The sequence below is a fragment of the Cydia amplana genome, chromosome 13, assembly GCF_948474715.1.
Source record: "Cydia amplana chromosome 13, ilCydAmpl1.1, whole genome shotgun sequence".
NCBI lineage: Eukaryota > Metazoa > Arthropoda > Insecta > Lepidoptera > Tortricidae > Cydia > Cydia amplana.
This window is the reverse complement of record NC_086081.1, coordinates 1,217,671-1,239,147: the sequence shown is the minus strand read 5'-3', so window position 1 is coordinate 1,239,147 and position 21,477 is coordinate 1,217,671. Positions and strand designations below refer to the sequence as shown.

Below are 21,477 nucleotides of genomic sequence, written 5' to 3'. Positions count from 1 at the left end.
AACGTTTATTAAATGTAGCAAACCGTTGATAATCGTTTGTCAGAAAGAGACAAAAGTTAACAGATGATTTATGAATAAGGGGGTAAATGAATCAAATGATAAAGCGTGAAATTAGTTGAACTAGTTGTAGCTTATTTGATAGGTGAAATTGATGCCATATAGTGTAACAAAAACTTGTAAATTGTGACACGCCTCGCTGGTCAAACTCTAGTGTTGTTGACTTTGATGATTGCATGTTATGTTACGTGATATCAGTAGATAAAGTTAATTGCGCTGATACTAATGGTGACAATGTCCCACATGTACTTAAGTACAATGGCACGTGTTACCAAGCAAGCATCACATGGCGAATTTAGCCCTAAATCAACCGGCATAAAATGGGGATTACTAGGGAAAAAGACTTGAAACGTTGTCAAAGACTCTTTATAAAAAAACAAAACCCACCCTGAAAACAATCAAGAGATGGCCCTGATTAAGACGATTAATCGTATGGCGTTTGGTATGACAGTAATCAGAGAACAATATCGAATTGGGCATGCCATGCCACATCATCATCTCCCACAGGCTAAGCAAAGGCCATCTCCGAGTGGGTTTGGTCCAAAGAATATAATACTCACCCTAGTGAGTTCACCACCAGTCCATAATCCATAAACTCACAAACACAATTTATTTACAGCCTTTCGCAGATTTGCGGGTTTCCTCGCGATAATTGTGACGTTTTCCTTCACCGCAACTAGTGAATATTGAATAATATTGCGCAGTATCCAAGTACCGAAAACTCATTGGGACGAACCCAACAGGTTTGGAAGCCGAATGCCTTACCGCTACCAGCTTTAACGATGATATGTTGAAAAAGTAAACCAAATACAAGTTTGTCGTTCGACCAGAATGCGTTTAAAATCGATATTACTGCATTATTCATTACTCGCATTTCATACAAATCGTTTCGTACGTCGAAACGAGAGTAAATAAATTAAAGCTGATTAAAAACGAGTACCCAATAATTAACGAATGCTTGGAATATCTTAACGTGGCTTATTCCGAACACGATCGTGCAAAACGCGACTGGTCCGTCCAGTTGTTCGGCAAAAACGTCTAAATTGAATCACGATTATCACGGACGGGTCATTCTGCGACATCGGCAGTCGGCACAGACCACCTCAACTACTAGATGGAGCGCATAAGACAATCACACGGAAATGAAGATGTATAGGAGATACTATTCGAAGAGGGGAACAGACTAACGCAACCATCGCTTTCGGTATCCAAACCGCTGGAAGGAAGCCATGGCTCTGGGCGTCGTACACTCTTGGCGACGGTCCGTCGAGAGCGAAATGAAGCGAGGCCAGAAAGGTCACTGAAGATGGGAAAAGGCGTGGCGCGAGCTGGTGAAGGCCCTGGTCACCTCTGGGAGGCACCCCAAGGCATTAGGACAACAATATAAGACAATCGATATCACCTCCCGTAACAATTTTAGTTCGGGAGGGCGACCGCTTATTTCAGTTGCGCCATGTGCGCCCACAATTACGACCAGTACCCTACTCGTGTAAATTAAAATTAATTACAAAAATTAAGATTTAGGGGTATACCTGGGCTGTTGTAGTATAAAATGGTGTAGAATACAACTCAGTGGGGTTGCTGAGAATCTGAGATCTAACCTCGTGTTCTTTGTAAACGTTTCATATGTCCGAGTAGTCTGTGGCCATCGGGTAAGAGCACAAAAACTGGATAATCCTAGTGCAAATAGAGAACTAAGCAGTAAGCACTGGGATGCCTGATAGCTGCATTGTCCTCGGTAAAACACTAACACTTACTGTGATTAATTATGAACGTTTAAGACGTTTTAAGAATACTTAGCATGTTACACGGGCATTCTGCAATATATTGATTCATAAACTATCAATAGAACTTCATAATAAACAATAAAAATTCCTTAAGAACATAGTCTAAGGGGCTCATAGACATTCTGTTTTTACTCTTATTAGTTATATTAGTCTTTACAAATATAAACAGCGAAATGAAACAGATTAGATGAGCCCCTTGAACTTTGAAGGTCTATGATGGTGCCACTTTATTCTCTATCGTGACATGTTATTAGAAAGTGGCGAGTAACGACCACGATGATAGATGATAAGCGCAACCATATGTAGGGATAAGATGATCGGCTCTTTATCATTTGTCACCATGGCTGTCACGTTCTAACAAATATGTAAGTTCGAAAGTGACGCATAGCATGACAGGTGATAAAAATGCGACCATGATAGATCTGCGCCCGAATTTATTTCAGACTAATTATACATAAACCTTCCTCTTGAATCACTATCGATTAAAAAAACCGCATCAAAATCCGTTGCGTAGTTTTAAAGATTTAAGCATACATAGGGACAGACAGACAGCGGGAAGCGACTTTGTTTTATACTATGTAGTGATAGATCTTCTATTATCAAAAGGCGCTAGAGTACATGTTTAGATATTTTTGAGCACGTCGGCCGCTCCGATATATCTGATGGTGACTCTACAATACTCTACATGTAATATAAAAGTATAGAGACACATTTTCACATACTTCCGTTTAAAAAGTACGAAATGTTAGAATACAGCTGTTTAGTGCGGTTCTAAATAAAGATGTTGAATAATCAGGGTGAATTGGGAAGGTCAAGGACCTCGCGAACCGGCTCACCGAAGTGTTCTTCATATACAGGGGTGAGCGAACACCACTGACACTTCATTACGCTTTAAAATTCCAAATATGTCAACAAAATAAAATTCGTAAACTTTATAGACATAATAAGATTAATAAGTCCAAAGATGGTCAATTTTGTGCTGTTAGTAGTGTTAGTACCAACAGCAACACTAACTGTCCATCGGTGGACCTTATGCCTTTTGTAATAAGGTTTACGAACTGTCAGTTAACAGTGTGGGCGATGGTACTTATAAGCCGAGATAGGCGTAAACATTAATCAATCAACTTCAGCTATAAAAAGGTCTGTTTTTGTTCGGATCGAGACATTTTCGGGCGATAACCTTTTGGTTTTGGGAATTTTAACAATAGCTCTTTATGGACCTAATAGGCTACATGACTAATTTTCATTTATGGTATCAATCGATCGGGTTAGTTTTTAGGATCAAATGTCTATATGGGACCCATTGCATTAAAGTAACACAAAAGTCAGAAATTGTAGTCAAAGGCCGACAGTCGCACTTCACTCGCGAAACGCCCTAAACAAAACGATAAGGGAACGTGACGTCAAGGTCTCTGGGCGCCCATCTTGTAGTATGGACAAAACAAGAAAATTGCGTTTTTGTCGGTGAAATATTGCGTTTATATAGTTGCTATACAATATTTTTTGGATGAAATGTAAGGAATCACATAGTACCCTTACTTTTATCGTTTTTGGAAGTTAAAAAAAAACTTAAATTTTGAAACTCAGGTCCTGTATTTTTGTAATTTTTCAATGTTTTATTTTAATATCCACATTATTGTGATAAATTGCTCGTTTGCTATCTATTCTACTAGATTTTGTTATAAAATTCAACATATGTCATCATCCCTATTTATTGGTTGTTTTATGACGTTTCTGCTAATTTTCTTAAAATGAAGAAACTTTTATTGTTAGCGATTCTGGAAACTTTAAATATTTTTTATGGATGTATGTCACCTCAGCGACAGATATAGCTGAGCTAAGCGGGCCTGGAGGCGTATTCTAATTGTAATAACTGGTTATAACCTACGTGTCAAAAGTGACGTTTCTGGTTGATTGAAATGTCACTATTGACAATTTGACACATATCAGATCCAGAATAATCCAGATCAAACTCATAACCTGTCCTGTTGAAAGTTTCTCGCCTCCTGGACTGTTCAAAGTTTCTGTATACCAATATTATTATTGTTGAATTTAACGTCCCATCACATTAGCTGTACTCTTAACACTTTCAGTGTCAAGCAGCCGACTGCCAACACAAAATGAACACACCTAGCGTGTTCTTAGCAGTGAATGTGTTAAAAAGTATTACTACAGTGTAAGTGTAACCAATAAGACAAGGTCAGTTTTTATCACCCCGCTATCATTAATTTATTTGACGAGTTACCCTATTATGGTATTGCATTCGTACAAATAGAGACACTTGGACATGCAGTTATCTGCATAAGGAAGCGTCGTATCCTCGCTAGTACATTTATAGGCTTGGAGGCGTGCCAACGAGTCCTTATAGCTATATCACGCCTTTGTCATAGGTCTGAGAAGGAATGAGTTGGTATCTCACGAGGTATCAACTAAGTTTGGGTCAAGTGCAAATTAATGTGATAAACGAGGGCCGATCGAGCTTTATAGTCACGAGCTTAGCAATTTATAATCTTTTCCTGATATTCTAAAGAAATCATTTCTTTTTCTAATCAGATATTTGTGGGCATTCCAAGTACTAGATATTATTGGAATTACCCGAATTACCTGACATTCGGATATACCTTACCGTTTTACAAGATACCTATCTTTCGATAGTAAGATTGGCAAGGCTGACTCACAGGAGTGAGTAACGTGGGATTATGCCTGAATGTAGCAAATCTCGGAACATGATTAATCTGTGCCAACAGTTTTTAGACCTGCCTGACTAATTCTGTATCTATTTCCTCTTGAATTAGACACCTTTTCAGGGAACCAGAAAAGTAAAGATAAACAAACGTCGACAGTAGACACCTTTGCCGTGTTTGCTGTTTTTTGTTATAATACTTAAGTAGGTACAGTCAGCAGCAGAAGTTGCTAAGCTGGATTTCAAAATTACCTTGACGCGCTCTTATTCTCTTAACAATAGAGTCGCGTCAAGATCATTTTCAACACCTCGCCCGCTTAGCAACTTCTGCTAATGACTGTAGGTGGCAAACAAGCATGATGGTAAGCCATCAATTTTGCCCATGTACACCTGCAAATTGTGATGTCGAAAAGGAATGAAACTATATTTGTTTCACGTACCTAATCCGCAAGAAAAATATTCATTAACACACATGATTGACTAAAACGTTTAAATTGCCCACATATGTAACAATACATGTTTAAATTTGAAATGCGCAAAAAAATATTCCTTAATACCTACACATGATCATGATTTACTAAAATGTATAAATTGCCCACATATGTAGCAATAAATGTTTAAATACGTATTTAGAATATTATATTAGTCAATCCCACAGGGAAGGAAATATATAAATAACCTTTACCTACTAAATTATCGCGAACCAAACTGACATAATGCTAACATAGTGTAATTGTATTTAGCTCGAAGTTTTTCTGGCAAAAATAAGATCTTATTTAAAAGCAACTCCCTCGGGATGACATGTCAGGATTTTTAATCGTTTGTCAGGTTTGCAAGCGAACTTGGCGAGTGTCAGGGATTTTTAAAGACCTCAAAAAACCATATGGATGGCGAATTAAGGGGCTAATGGCCCATCGAGTCATTTTTGGAGAAGTATAACCATCCAGAAAATGTCAGGATTTTTAGGATGAAGCCCGGACTTTTGTCAAGATATTCGATTTTTTTCATATGACAACGCCATCCGTAATTCGATTCATTCAATAACATCATTTACCCCATTCGCCTAGCTCCACTTGCGGGACCTACACCAGTATCGTTCCCAATAACCCATTGATCCGATTAGATAAACTGCCATCACAGAAAGGAAATAGGCGTCTGCAGACTGCCATTACCAATAAACAGATATAGGACAACGACAAGTAAACTGTAGTACTGATGTTCCGTCGGAAATTTTCTAAAATTGCGATTTTTCCACATGAAATAATTTCGCAATCTGCTCATATTTTTGTAGACCAACCTATGCTTTTCTACAATGAAAAATATCTTTGTTTTCAGTGAAACTTTCCTGAAAGTTCGAGAACATTTCCAACATTTTGTAAACTTTCCGCAACTTGCACATCTGATCCATATAAATAGATGACCTGAGTTGACCTAACCAAATACATAGAAGAATTCAAGCCCTATGCTAAACCAAAGTACGCAAGTAATTTACCGACGATCGAACTGCAACACGAACCGATTAACAATAACATTACCTCATTTCAGCCTGTACCGACCACACACAATGAGGTATGTGAGGTTTGGTGTTATTACAACAACACTTAGCAAAATATCGCCGATTACGTGGCCGATTGTAACCTGACGCTTGAATGGAATCATTCTTCGATCGAACAAGTTTATATTTCCGTTTTGTCAATATGCGTAAATAAATGTATTCAATTTCCAATATGTGCGTACTTACGATACGAAACGACAACTTTTTCCTAAACATTCTGGAAGGCAGAATAGAAAAGACAGCCTGAATCATATATCTCAGCCAAGTGAAAAAGAATGCATCATACGAGCAAATCAAAAGACTGACCCATCAGGAAAGAAAGGATTAAAGCGAAGATAAGGAGCAAAGCTCTTAAGTTATGTGCTTTTCTCCAGAAACTTCCTGCCTCGCACAGCTCAAGCTGTGGAATCAGCTTCAATCCTTCAAATCTTAAATGCCGTGAATGCACTTGGAACCTCTGGTGTTTCAGTTCTCCATGGGCGACGCGACGCTGACGGTAATTCCTTGCCAGCCGATTCGCCTGATGGTTAGCCTCCTATATCCTATAAACAATCTATAGAATTAAGTATTGTCATTGGTCGAATAACTGAGTATCGTCTAAATCGTCTATCTTGTTTACTTACATTATTTTAAGATGGACTATTAATAGCTAAACTATAAGCTGTATAAGCAAGATACCAATTCGTTTTCAGTAATCAGATACAATTGTGTATCTCGCAAACCGAACGTAACACGAGCCTTCCGTTCCTGTTTATTTCTCTTGGCAAAATTTTAACGTAATAGGATAGGTAATATGGTATATCAGTAGAATTTCATTTCCTTATTCATATTCTTAACCTTTTAACCGCCGTAGACTGATATACATATAAGACATACAAATCAAATCGGGCTCATTTCGCCGCGGTCTGATAAAATAAGACAAAATTTCGTGTATCTTCTTACCCCCCGGCGACACGAGCACGCTCGATGACAAATTCTACGGCGGTTAAAAGGTTAAGTCGAGCAAAACAAATAAAGCCACACCCGTATCATCCTTTTTACCAAGCCACTCAGGCCATTTTCGATCCCTTTATAACTTGCGCTGCCATGTGTCAGGATTGCGGGGGAACTTGGCGCGTGTCACCTTAGCTTAGCTTGGGTAGAAGAAAGGGAAGGTTATGTATGTACAGAATAGAATATCATAGTGGCCCACGAAAGGTTTTGGAACAAGTGATAATGGACGCTTCTATACTTAGGTATACCTATTCGAAATTTTCATGACACCTTGTAACTTTGTTCTAAATAAAGTTAGAAGACCAATTTTCTGTCAACTAGGTATTTTACTTAAAGTAACATGGCAAGTGGCATGAATACTCAGTATTATTTACTTGAAGCAGGAACGAAGCAGCGTAGTATACCTGGTTAGGAAACATGACGTCACCAACCTGGCGGAATATTAATTTGGGACACCGGAATCCGATATCCCGCCTCGACTCCGCTAAAGGGGTCATTCATCCCTCAAACATTCGTGCCTGCCTACGTAAGTACGTACAGTCGTTATCTGATATTATATCGGAGCGGCCAAGGTGCTCACAAATATGTCAACACAGTTAAGGCGCTAGAGTGCGTGTTCAGATATTTTTCAGCACCTCCGCCGCGCCTATATATCTGATGGTGACTGTACGACATCCACTATTGGCCGAAAATAAACCTTATTGCAAAGACAATAACGTCCACTTACGGTCTAATGTGGAGTTTGTACTTAAACTTGAGCTTAGGTGGTTTTAAATGCCTTTTTGGTTCATCACCATCAGCCCTCGACAATAATTTCAGTTCTTTTATTTACTTTGTACGATTTGTGTTGAAGCTTTGATAAAAATGGCGAAATTGTCTTTATTTAAAAAACTCAAAATTTCTAAGGATCAAAGAGTGCAACTCTAAGAATCTCAATGTAATAGGGTAATTTTAAGAGTTTCAAATAATAATACACCTACAATTCTACATGCCAAATTTTATTAAAATCGGAACCTATTTTGTCGGAACAATATGTACCTGGGCTATAACCGAGAATATCGAAGTTCGCAAATTGCGAGCATTTTTCTCTGTCACTCTAATTTACGCCTTCATTGGAGATTTGGAGTAAAAGAGAAGGATCCCCGCAATTTGCGATTTTCGGTTTTCGCGGTAGCCCATTGCAGTGAAATTATTCTAACATCACATATTTGACAGTTATGAATTCACCCTTATATATACATATATGACTTTAAGGCTATCAGTTAAACGGTAGATCTTAGCATCATATCTATAAGGGTGAATTCATAACTGTCAAACAGGTATGTGATCTTAGAAAAGAAACACTGTAGTTACTTTCGCATCTCTAATATTTGTATGGATGATTTCAATTCAATACTTCACGTAATATTACTACACAAATCTTCTATTGTATCCTAAACGTATTGTGTCCACAAATGTTTAGATTTAGATACGTTTTTACTCACCGACTCGCAATATTATCGTAAGCGGGATCGCAGCTGGTTCGGGACGGCTCGTGTCTTTCAACAGTTCCAAAGTGTATTCACGGCACTTTGTAATTATTTTTTTCTCTAAGGGCGTACCGACCGCCAACACCGAAGTTCGCAAATTGCGGGCATCTTTCTGTTTTACTCCAATTATGGCGTAATTAGAGTGACAGAGAAAGATCCCCGCAATTTGTTCGGTGTTCGCGGTAGCCTTTTGTTGGTGATGGTGAGCGTGAGCTCTTTCCAAAAGAAACTAAGTTTGTACAAATGTACAGTCAAAGAATTTAATTTGCGACCCATTTCGTACCTTGTCACAGTGACAATCAATATGAAAGTCGCTAGAGGGACCCAATTTTGCTTTAGTTTGAGAAAAATCTCATTAGATCCCTATCCCAGTTGCTACCCTTGTTTAGTAGAAGTGTATTAGAAATAAAAAGACCAGAAATGATTGAAATTTCATTTTAAACAATTCAAAACCTCATTGATTAGTATATCAAGTAAGTATATGTCAACAATGTTCAAAACCTGATTAGAACTTCAAAATACCTTGAAAATTAAACTAAATGGGTAGTCGTTGTAAATCTATGGCGTAGGTACCTATTTCCCACACGAAACCATGGAAATACATAAAAACCATACGCACACAGTTACTTGTTAGCTTAGAAAGATAAATCTATCTATAGACCGATTAGGGGTTGCAGGCGAGGGTCGTAAAGTGTCTAATAGGACCAGACGGGGTAGGTTGGGTAGGTCAAGAAAAGATAAATGATTTCAGGTTAAAAAGAACCAAATTATATAGTAAATACACAGCGAAATTTGTGCAAATAAACAAAAAGTAACAATTAACAAATTTTGAGTCTTAATTTTACGTTACCTGTTAAAAATAAGCGCCGCTCTTCCAATTACCAAATGCACGCACAATAAATCACAGCACTAACACAGAAATCACACACAAAAACTCAAAAAGTTGATTATTTTCAATATTTTGATTTGTTTTGCTCGCGATGTCAACGGTGTCCTTGAGTGGACGCCATGTTTGATTCCGGCGGTGTCGGGAGCGATCGCGTGCCGACTGCGCGCGCAACGCGCCCCTGCCGACGCATGCGCCACGCACCCCTCGCGCCGCGCCCAGCCTTCCTTGTTCCTCATTCGCGGCGCGGTGCAGTATATGCAAAATTTGGTATGCGGGCTGTGACGCATTGAATGCACTTTTTATTACAAGGTTATTTTAATATTAAAATATTCTATATAGGTTTCGCTACGACTGAATAAAATTATTGTATTTTTAATGTGTAGGTAGTTTTGTGGTGGGTCGTGTAACTCTTTATAATGTGTTTTACTAGCCCATTTGAGTGTCCCACAGACCCCACAGTCCCACTGCTGGACAAAGGTATCTCCCGATTGTGAGTGATTTCCATGATCCCTGGTTTATTAAATTTGGTAGGTAGGCATAAGGACCCTGAAATCAAATAGGTAAGAGTTGACAAACATTGTGTATGTCAACGAAAAGCTATTTTTAAAACAAACGGAACGAGCGCACTCCCATCTCCCATCTTAAATGCCGGCAACGCACTTACAACCCTTCTGGTGTTGGACACTCCCATGGGCAGGGCCGGATTAAGCATGTCGGGGCCACTAGGCAGTGCAATGCTCGGGGCCCCCGTACAGTTAATTCTGCATACATAAGTTCAGTTGTTCAGTACAGGCAAGTAAGTTTGCGGTTTTAATTTCAACCTTCAGGTGTCGGTTGAGCCGATCCGAACATGCCGAATGTTTTTTTCGCTCTTGCGTGGACATAAAGGTTTTTTATATTAGTTTTTGCCGATTCCTCCTTGCGTCCAGTGTGGGGAGAGCTCTTTTTTCTCAATAAGTAGTTAAATATTTTGCGAGGCTGAACAGCGATTGTCCGACCATATGAGCCACATGATTAAAATTAACCTAATAATAAAGATTTTACATGTGTTTAAATGATTATTCATTAACCAGTCAAACTAGCATGTAAGTACAGGGTAAATCGGAAAAGTAATAAAAATCGCGAGCGCAGCGAGCGCGAATTTTTTTTGTGAAAAAATTGTGAAAGCGTGTTAAAAAGGCCTAAAAATCCGAAGTTACCCAGTGAGGTGAGCTTTCATGCGAGGTCAAAGCCGTGCTTCAGGATAAGCTCAGCTAGATCACAGACGACAACCAATGTCCATTGTATTAATAAGCGAGACCGCAGGCCGAGCTTGGCGCAGCGAGGCCAAAGGCTAAGCTGAAGAAGAGATTTGGTAGGCGAACCAAAAATTGAGGTAAAAAGTGAGGCTGAAGATTGAGCTCAGCAATCTCCACATACTTAACAAGCCCGAAGCGTACTTAACCAGCGAGGTGAGCTTTCATGCGAGGCAAAAGGCTAAGCTTCTGAAATCAATGAATCAAAGCAGTCACTGATACGAACCAATCGTCAAATGTTACTCAACAATAATATATGTGTCATACAAGAGTTACTCGGAGGGCCGAAGTTTCATTAAGAAGGTTTTAGGCCCTCGGAAGCCTGAAATTCGAGCTCGATTTACAGACTTTAAAAGCTATAAAATAACATAATTTACATAATCATTTGATGATTGTGTGTCTGAGAAACTGATATTGGACATTAGGTATAAGTAGGTATAGTTTGTAGCTTTCTAATAGACCCCGAAGGCTAATCCTATTGTCTATTGTTAAGAAAAACCGCTCGTGCCACGTGCCACAACCACCTGCATAAAAAATCGGTACTTCGCGGTTACTGAGTGCTGGCGAGTCGAACGCTACAGAACCAGTCTAAAATGTGTCATCGAGATGCGTAACAAAGGCGCGTTATCGGAGAGCGCACCTACACTGGTTTTTTGAGCGTTGGACTAGCCCGCGCTAAGGTGTCAAATAGAATAATTAGGACCCTTTTTTGCAGGTAAGTAGCACGTGCGGTTTTACTGAACAATAGACAATAAGATAAGCCTTCGGGGTCTACTAGAAAGCTACAAACTATAACATAAAAAATATTTATGAATTTTGGCCATATGCCAAACTTGGCAAACACATTTTTTTTTGGCGCGCGCGGGGCCACCCGGGCCCCCTAGCCGAGGCGGGGCCCATAGGCAGTTGCCTACTCTGCCTTAGGGTTAATCCGGCCCTGCCCATGGGCAGTCGGTTTGGGCGGCGGTAATCGCTTACCATCATCAGGTGATCCGTCTGCTCGTTTTCCTCCTATACGGAAAATATTAAACCTATATACCTAGTTGAAATCGATAAATTTAGTATGTAATGTACCTACCTAATTATATTGCTTACATCCGATTGATGCACATAGGTAGGTACATAAGCGCATTACGGAATCACTCAACGTATTATTTATAATTTTAAACACGTAAGCTATTTGCAGTGTATTTAAAGAACATTCATTGATTCCATTTCATACATATGTATAGTTCGGCCAGCCGTAGATATTATAACTACAGTTTTATTTAAATTCACATGTTAAGGGATTTCCCATTAACCGAGCAAGCACGAAGAAATTTTGTTTCAAACATGCTATTTGCGGGATTTTATTTACAACAGAACCACTAGAATCAGATTCCTCCATTTTGAAACATAAAACTTCTAATCGGCTGATACGTGCAGATTTTTTAAATCAGATACTGAAATAAAATACTTATGATTTAAAACATTACACTTTGTTTTATCTGCTTTTAACAGTTTTAACGTATACTACGCCGCTATTGTCGTCTGCCAGACGGGTGGCCTACGGGAGAGTCGGGGAGAGTCGGGAAGAGTCGCCCACTGCCCGCCTACGCCATATTGCTGCAACAGGATTGCTAACACAGTAGAACATAATTAATAACGTAATTAGTCCTTTATTTTTAATTTAACTTTGATATTTAAGCAATTGTAAATTAAAAAAATAATACTATTGTAGTTATGTAGTACCAGTGGAGCGACACTGCTCATTTCGGGATTTCTCGGCTCCGTTCGGCTCAGCATTGCTACGAGCAATTATTAGGGTTGGCACAACTTGACGCCCCTTTGCCTGCACAATCACAGATAAGATAATGACTTGAAGTTCGACAACCCTAAATAGTCGAAAGGGATAGTGCCATACATTAGAAAGGGACAACTTAATTCGTCCCCGAATCGCTGTCAAACTACGGTTTTGTAGGAAATGTCATGTCTGTACGCTATAGCTGATCAAACAGATCTTGTCAGTAGAAAAAGGCGGCAAATTTGAAAAATGTAGGCGCGAAGGGATATCGTCCCAAAGAAAATTTGAATTTCGCGCCTTTTTTAACTGACAAGATTTGGTTGACCAGCTATAGTACTATTATTTCTTCTGTTGTAGTACCTACGTCCGTTGCCAGAATGAGCGACATAGCGGCGCGGCGGCCTTCAATCCTTCAAGAAAAGAGCGAGCGTACTCCCATCGTAAATTCCGAAAACGCATTAGAACCCCTCTGGTGTTACGGATGTCCATGGGCGACGGTAATCGTTTACCATCAGGCGATTCGTCTGCTCGTTTAAAAAGCACACATATCCCCGAACAAGCAGCAATCCAGTCCCTCAACCGATATCTATGGCACCAAGCTTTGAAGCCTTTTACATTACTTTTCAACCTCACTTAAGCCAAAGTGTACCCTAACGCAATGTAAGAAGGGTGTCATTGTCTGCACGTCTAAGTTGGCTCATTTGCTTGTTGATGCAGTGATTCTCCAGATGGAGTGGAGTTGCTCTTGTTTAGTTGTTTACTATGTTCGTATGTCGTATGCATCTACCTTTTTAATCTTTTTATACAGAAAACTTATCATAATGCCAACAAACTACCAAACATGGAAACTTGTAGACTGGTTTTAACAGCAAGGAGGAAGTTATCGTAGCCGGAGCATCTGTTTGTAAATCGCGCTTTTACGCGCTTTACCTTTCATGGTAAATTGTTAATCTTGGTATAGTTGGTCAAACCAATTTGTCAATAAGAACAAAAAAAATATACTCATCCCTTTCTTTTGGGTGCTAGTACTAATAGTGTAGACAAAGATAGTATGATTCTCTCTATGTTTGAAATATACAGTCCTTTGATAAACTATACCTTTCGTGGTAAATTTGTAATCGTGGTATATTCAAACTGGAAGTGTTGTGGGATCTTGGGTTCGAAACCTGGATCATAGCACCAAGTCTGACACACATTTGGATATTTGTTATAGGTATAGGTGAACCAGGATCTACTGAGGGTGCGCCATGTTGCGGAATTTCACTGGAACTAATTTTTTCATACTACACTGATTTGTCACCCTATACATGAGAATAACAGCGCCCTCTTGACAATTATCATATATTACTGGTCAGGCATAAGTACACCAGGGCAGAGTACTTTTCGGTGAAGAAAAACATCGTAAGAAATAGTGGTTCGCAATATTTCCACCACAGATTTCCACAAAGCACAGAACAGAAAGGAAAATAGTAGGTACAGCTGGTCAAGCAGATCTTGTCAGTAGAAAAAGGCGGCAAATTTGAAAAATGTAGGCGCGAAGGGATACCTATCGTTTTTGTTGGTATGAAGAGGGTGGATATGCAATTGACACTGGCTTGACACATTTAATTTAAACATAGAAGCTCAAGTTTGAATGATGTTTAATTCAAACTTGAGAATGTCAATTACTCTACTTCCAAAAGCCGTCATGAAATGTTGTGTTTGTGAATTAAATAATGTATTGACAAACTAAAGTGCCTTCCAGTATTTATAATAATTATAATAAACCTCCAAAGACCTCCTGCAACCTTTAAGAGTTTTAAAGAAAATTTGAATTTGCTTGACCAGCTAGGTATACTTGGTCAACCAAATCTTGTCAGTAAAAAAGGCGCGATATTCAAATTTTCTACAGGACGATATCCCTTCGCGCCTACATTTTTCAAATTTGCCGCCTTTTTCTACTGATAAGTTTTGGTTGACCGTCTATACTTACTAATTACTACCGTCCAGAAAAGAAACTTCCTACAAAACCGAAGTTTGACAGCGATTCAGGGACGAATCATGCTGTCCCTTTCTTATGTATGGTACTATCACTTTCGGCTATTTAGGGTGGTCAAAATTCAAGGTATTATCTTAAAGCCCTAACACACTATCGCACCGCGACCTTGGTGCGATGCGGTGTGGTAGTGTGTGATGGTTATTATCTGTGGTCGTACACGCAAAGGGACGTCAAGTTGTGGCAACCCTAAACCACATTCATATTGCTTGCGCAAATAGCCTGCTTTAAAATTATTTTTTTCAGGATGCACCGTATGCAAGTTAAATTTACATATATTTATGGTCAGTCAAACAACATTGTCAGTAGAAAAAACCTTGGCGCCAATTTTTTTCTACTGACTACTGACGGAAATGGCTAGACTATAACTTTAGCAGTTTTAACCTTGCCTTGAACAGTCCAGCATGCGTGTGACATTTCTTTGACAGTTGACATCTGACATAAAATAAAAACGTCAACGTCAAATTTCCTAACCTCACCTCACGCTTTGTGGATATACCCAGCTGCAGCTGCTGTTTTAAATATCCAAAATAATTAGTTAACACAAAATGCCGGATTCTGAATCAAAGAAAAATCAGTGAGTATCAAACATGTTTAAAAGTAAAACAATCCGTTTCATCGGGGAATGTTTCTGGGAGAAGTTAAAGTTGAAAATTTGATGTTGTTTACTTCTTTTTTACATGTTATCTTGCTTTCTATTTAATATCTGAAGTAAAGAGGCTCAGTTTACTCGTAAACTATAGATTCACAGAAGTTTTGATGTACTTCTGCTAGAATCTGGAAGAAAAATATAAACACATCACATTAAAAACATAAATTATTAATTTTCAGGCAAAAGAAAGGAAAACACGATGCTAAAGAGCAAAGGAAACCTCGACAGCAGCGGAGCCAAGGCGCCGGTGAAAAGAAATCTGAAAAAAGAGCAGAAGAACCTAAAGGTATGAACCGAAATCATTATTATATATTGATTTAAACTAACACGATTCTCACTCATACTTTTATAACTAACGCGGGACTTAATCGTGTAAGACTTACGTTTATTTATGGCCTGACATTTCGAACGTGACCATAAATAAACATAAGTCTTACACGATTAAGTCCCATGTTAGTTAATCATTATTAGTAATATGAAACATGGTTTGCAATATTCATATTAATTAAATTAACTAAAAAGCAGACAGAGTAAATTGTCAAATGACATTGAATTAAATACAAAACCTATTATTATTAATATTGTAACTCTGTTAACAAAATCCCAACTTAGCAATCTTGTAATTACCAAGTTTTGAACTGTTTAGGTGACAATGGTTTCACTCACTTGAATTTTTAGTTACTATTGGCGACATGTTTCAGGCCCTTTGGGGGTCCTTCATCAGGCTCGATGCTCGCGGCGCCTGCAACTTGTGCACTGAGCACGCCACCCGCCAGTAACAGTTTAAAATATGTCTCACGAAACTTTAATATCAATTACCAAGTTTTGGTTGTTACCTGAGAAATTACTACCTTAAAATTTCAGTGGCTGCTCCTGAAAAACCAGCGTTTGAGGAGCCTGGGCCAGAATTCTACAAAGGCTTAAAGAGAGAAACAGATGACATCCTCAAAATAACCGAGGATGCCAACTCCAAGTACAAGAAGAAAGAGATTAAAAGCAACTGGTCCAAGTATGAGGTCCCGATAGAGAGTTATGATGATATTGAGGAACAGGAGAATCTGGGGGCTGATTATGAGGTGAGATATAAAATAAAATAATTATGAGGTGAGATATAAAATAAAAGAGCCAAGGAATTATATAATCTGTGGCCAAGGTCAATACAGATATTCATAAATTACGCCATTTCAAATTAGGGGGGGGGGGGGTCTGGTAGCATGACGTAGGAGGAAACGGGGTCATTTGAAGCATGATTTTTGGATGATTTTAGGGGGGGGGGGGTCATAAATCATCAAAAATCGATGACGTAATTTATGAGCAGCCCCGAAGACCAACATATAAAATTGTTGGTCAATTGGGAATATTATAAATTTATTTAAACTTTATTGCACAAAAGAAAAACTCATCGTACAAATGGCGGACTTAATGACAAGAGCATTCTCTACCAGTCAACCTTGAGGCAAAGCAGAGATTATGGGCGGTGCTACTGCTACTAACAAAATATAAACCGCAACGCTAAAAAAATGTGTCACAAGAACTCTTTTATTTGTATCACATCACTCAGAGACAGAAACATGAGAATAACAGCACCCTCTTGACAATAATCATGTCATATATTTATTATACTGTTGTTGCCTTATGTGTCATATTTATTTTGTTATTGTATTTTTCAGAAACTCATACAAGCACCCATGTCACTTGGTGGCCATTTCCAATTCAAACATGAGAAATCCTGGGACATTACAACAGGCCCATCTCTATATGATAAATACTTTGATGTTACCGGAAATGATCTTGCCACTGCACTCTGCACCATACCGTTTTATGAAAGAAATGGCATCGATAAAAGTATATTCTCTGAGAATGACATACAAACCATGGACCACCGCACATCTAGATATAAACATAAGTACTTCAAAATAGCTACAACCGAGTCTGAAATTCAAGATAAACTAATAAATAGTTTAGATTTAAAAGAACAAAAAAATAATTTAGATGAAAATGTTCGTGATGAGCGCAAGTCTGAATCGGAAGTTGATAAAAAGAATGAAATTAATTTCGAAGAATCAAAACTGCCTGTGTCTGCGACATCTAGTAATCAAGTAGAAATATTATTCACAAGTAGTCAAGATGAGCATAAAATGGAAAAAATAGTAAAAGATGATAAGGAATGCAGTGAAATAGATGACATTGATGATATTATTGTCGACACAACTGAAAATTTGAATTTAAATAAGAAGCTAGAAGTAACCAAGTCCAACTTTGCACCTGAGAAAGTTGGAAATACAGGTGAGTTTCTAAAACGATTATACAGGGTGCTCGAAAGGGGATGCCAGGAATCAAGCGTAATCTTGCCATCTTTTAAATAAAAAATAAATAAATAAATAAAAAGTAATTTATTGTCGCAAAACACAGTAACAAAATAAAACAAACAAGGAAAAAGAAAAAAAGACACAATAAGCACATAAGTCCAATAGGGTTGCTGACTGTATAAATATATATATGTTTAATTATAACTATGTAGAAGGAGGAGTTAATTTGAACGTGACGTCGTGTGTGCGTTTCATATACACTAGTATCTAACCGTTCCGACAGTTCGAGAAAGAAAAAAAAAGAACTTGATTTGACCTGACAGTCAACCACCCTATAAGGGCAATAAGCATTAATTACAGCAGCAGTAAAGTAGCGATAAGTATACATACATCTATTAATAACTACTTATATAATAGGTATAACATTTAGAACTATTTGTTAACATATAAATACCTACTACATATTTAAGTGCGACAATAGGCTCGGGACTCAGCTTGTGCCGCGAGTCAGGTGACTGCACAGCGCTGTTTTTCAGCCCGTACCTGTCTCTTTGCGTATATAAAAGAAAATATGAATTGCTAGCTATAGGGGAATACATGCCTTCAATCTTTTAACAACATCTTAGTGTTAAGTGTGAGGTTTCTCCAGATCACCCTGTATAATATCATAAATGTTCTATAATGATAGGTACTGTAATGTAGTGATTATAGTGGATTGGTTGTTTGAAACTGCCAAGTAATTATACACTCAAATGCAATGAAACCAGGTCCTTTTGTATGGATATATCAATACAAAATAACATTTTTTCCAATACCACGTTGGTGGTAAACAGGCGTACAGCCTGCCTGATGGTGAGCGGTTACTTTATGTTATGGACGCTTGCAACTCCAGTGGTGTCACATGTGCGTTGCCGACTATGAAAACCTCATCATTCCTCTCTTGTGTAATAACCGAAATCGTTTTTTTATGAATTCCATCAATTATTTTCATTTCGGTAGCTAATGTAATCTTCTAATGATTTTATTATTTTCAGCTCTACCGACTCCTACAGAACCCAAGAAAAAGCCAGTTATTGAATCTCCCGAGGATCTTGAAAAATGGCTTGATGACTTCTTAGAAGAATGAAATAACAATCATAGTCTAGGAAAATTTTCGATGGATATTGTAGGCGTCAGATCTATCGGAGCTCCCAAGATGCTAAATATCTCATCATGCAGTCTAGGCCAGTCTAGACGAGATGATCAAATTGTCAATGTGGTCATAAAAATAATTGGCATTTCTCTCGTCCAGCCATATTCGAACTTAAGGATACGTCATATCTTAGATATAGAAACGATATGGATCGGATATGTCAGTTTCAAAAGTGACGTTTCTTCAAACAAAATGGTCACTTTTGACACTGACATATCCGATCCATATCGTTTCTAAATCTAATAGGTATTATTGACGTATCTTAACCTTTTGGACGCCAATGACCGATATATCCACACCGTAGGTTCAACGCCAAAGACCGATTAATCGGTCACAGACCACAGAGCAACATCGACCTACGTGCATATACATAAAGTTCAACTTCAGTTTTGACACTTCAATGATGTGGCGTCTGAGTGACAGCTTTTGTGTTTGACATGGCGGGGAAAAGGTTAAAGTTCGAATATGGCTGGTACACACTGTTAACTATCCATCGGTGGACCTTATGCCTTTTGTGATAATAGTTAAGTGTTGCTGTTTGTACACAATTTCATAGTGGAATTAGCAAGCCAAAGTTCTTCAATTTCATTTTTGCGTTCACGCCGTCTGTGAAATTGACAATTGATTGCCCCACCCAAATAATTGTCTGGATTGGCCAGAGGCGTGTTTAGATATTTATGAGGGTATTGGCCGCTTCGATGTATCTGATAGTGACTGTACAAAAAAATCGGTTTGCTTAAAAGTTATATTGTTAATTTTATAAATCTTGTTATAATTGTACATACAATACAATGGTATAAACTGGTCCGTCTATTACTTTATGGTAGTGGAATCTAAAGTGAAAATAAGTTCCCGGTTCGTTCACCAACTATAAGTCACTCGAAAAACCACGACACTATGGTGACTTCATACCTTCATAAATGGATTATGTTGCGTGAGTGGTCCTTCCAGCCGGATAATTCTTCAAATTATGCTTTATGAAAATTGTGAGAATTCTTCAAGACAGAAAGACATGACGTTGTCAAGGATACCTACGATGATGGTGGTGGGTAGGTACAGTACATTGATCGCTTATCCTGTCTCTTTCGCACTTTACTTTCATATTTAGGTACTTGTTAGAAAGTGACGACGTCCTATGATGATAGCCGAAAAAGGCGTGTCCATGCCCGCAGAATAAGCTTGGGAACAAGACGAAACATTAAAAGATATTTTACAAGAGAGATCTATTTGAAGTCTTTGCTATATGTACTTATATTCAAATTAACAATAACAATTGATATTTATAGGTACATTAACCTTTTCCACGTCATGCACTATGGTATGTGTTTGTCAAAATCGTTTAAATATTCATTGTGTTTTGTGATGAACGGAATAAACATGGTGAAACCTTACAAAACCGGCGTGCGGGAGTTACTTTTCCGCATGACGAATAATTTTACACTTGTAAAAAGTCAGCACGAGGCGATTCAAGCTGAAAAACGACAATGTTTACAAAATTTGGAGTTGATGACGGGTAAGTGGAATGAAACATCTTAATACTTCACCATATGTACCTACTTAGATAATATAATATTGGTTTAGACTAAGGTTTCACAGCAAATTAAACACACCTAATAGGTATAGGCATACTTATGAACTTCCTCTAACATTTCGAGAAACTCATTGGTACTAGCCGGGTTTTGAGCTCGAACCCACAACCTCCATGCTTATGCTCACGGCATCGGTACCTACTAGTTAAAGCTAAAATTAATTTTTAATATATGTTTATTGTTTTAATGGTTTATTTCGTTTTTCCGAAAACTTTAGTTCGCAAATTGCGGGCAATTTCTCTGTCAATCTAATTACGCCTTAATGGGAGTAAAAGAGAAAGATGCTCGCATATTGAGAACTTCGGTGTTCGCGGTAGGCCCTCTGTACCTATTTCCCGCCGTCGCGGATATTACAAAAGCTTATTAATTTTGATGAAGCCAAATGTCACATTCTCCCAATATTATTTATCAATATTAGTATATGTCTACATATTAATAGTGACATCTATTGTTGGAATGAAATTTATTTTACCATAAAAATTAAGCTGTGCATACAGCTTAATTGTTTCATAGACGGTAAATATGGTAGACATTTCACAAGTATCAAGACTATTTAATCCATTTTCTGTGGTGTTGTCGCATACTGATTTTTAAAAACTACTTTTAATCTAGCGCTGCAGACTTTCTTTGGTTTGTCTCTAGTAAAAATAGCTAAATACAAATATATATACCTTAGTCCCATTAGGCATTCTATAAATTAGATTTATTTATGGGATGTGAAAAAAATCACAATAAAGGGACTATTCGTACCTCAGGTAAATAGGCAGCAAGTACCTACTTACAATCTGCAGTTAGAATGGGGTTGGCCGGTCGAAGTATTTTACAGATGGCGCCAGCATAGCTTGCCCTGTCAATTCCTTGTTTTTATTGGGAATTTTATCCCCTGGATGCCAGCCCTCTAAGCCAAATCTCATAGAACAATACTCGATACAGGGGCAAGTTATGGTGGCGCCATCTATGCAAACCTTTGACAATTGCTAACTCCATTAGAGCCGTTTCAAAATCACAGGATTTCATTGGTTACCCAAATTCGAAGCTATAATACCTATTACTTAACCTGCTAAGTAAGGGTGCATACAAATTTTTGTACCTACATACCTATTCCAAAAATATTTTAACTTTCATTGAG

At 38.1% G+C, this 21,477-nt stretch overlaps 1 protein-coding gene across 1 annotated transcript; it reads left to right on the top strand.

Annotated features, from left to right (window-relative positions):
- Positions 1–15,067: 15,067 nt before the first annotated feature.
- On the top strand, positions 15,068–18,727 carry LOC134653618 (uncharacterized). The gene is made up of 5 exons (XM_063509013.1): positions 15,068–15,183; positions 15,438–15,544; positions 16,123–16,334; positions 16,929–17,544; positions 18,602–18,727. The coding sequence occupies exons 1-5, from the start codon at positions 15,155–15,157 to the stop codon at positions 18,691–18,693; spliced, it is 1,056 nt and encodes a 351-aa protein (XP_063365083.1). The 5' UTR covers positions 15,068–15,154; the 3' UTR covers positions 18,694–18,727.
- Positions 18,728–21,477: the final 2,750 nt, after the last annotated feature.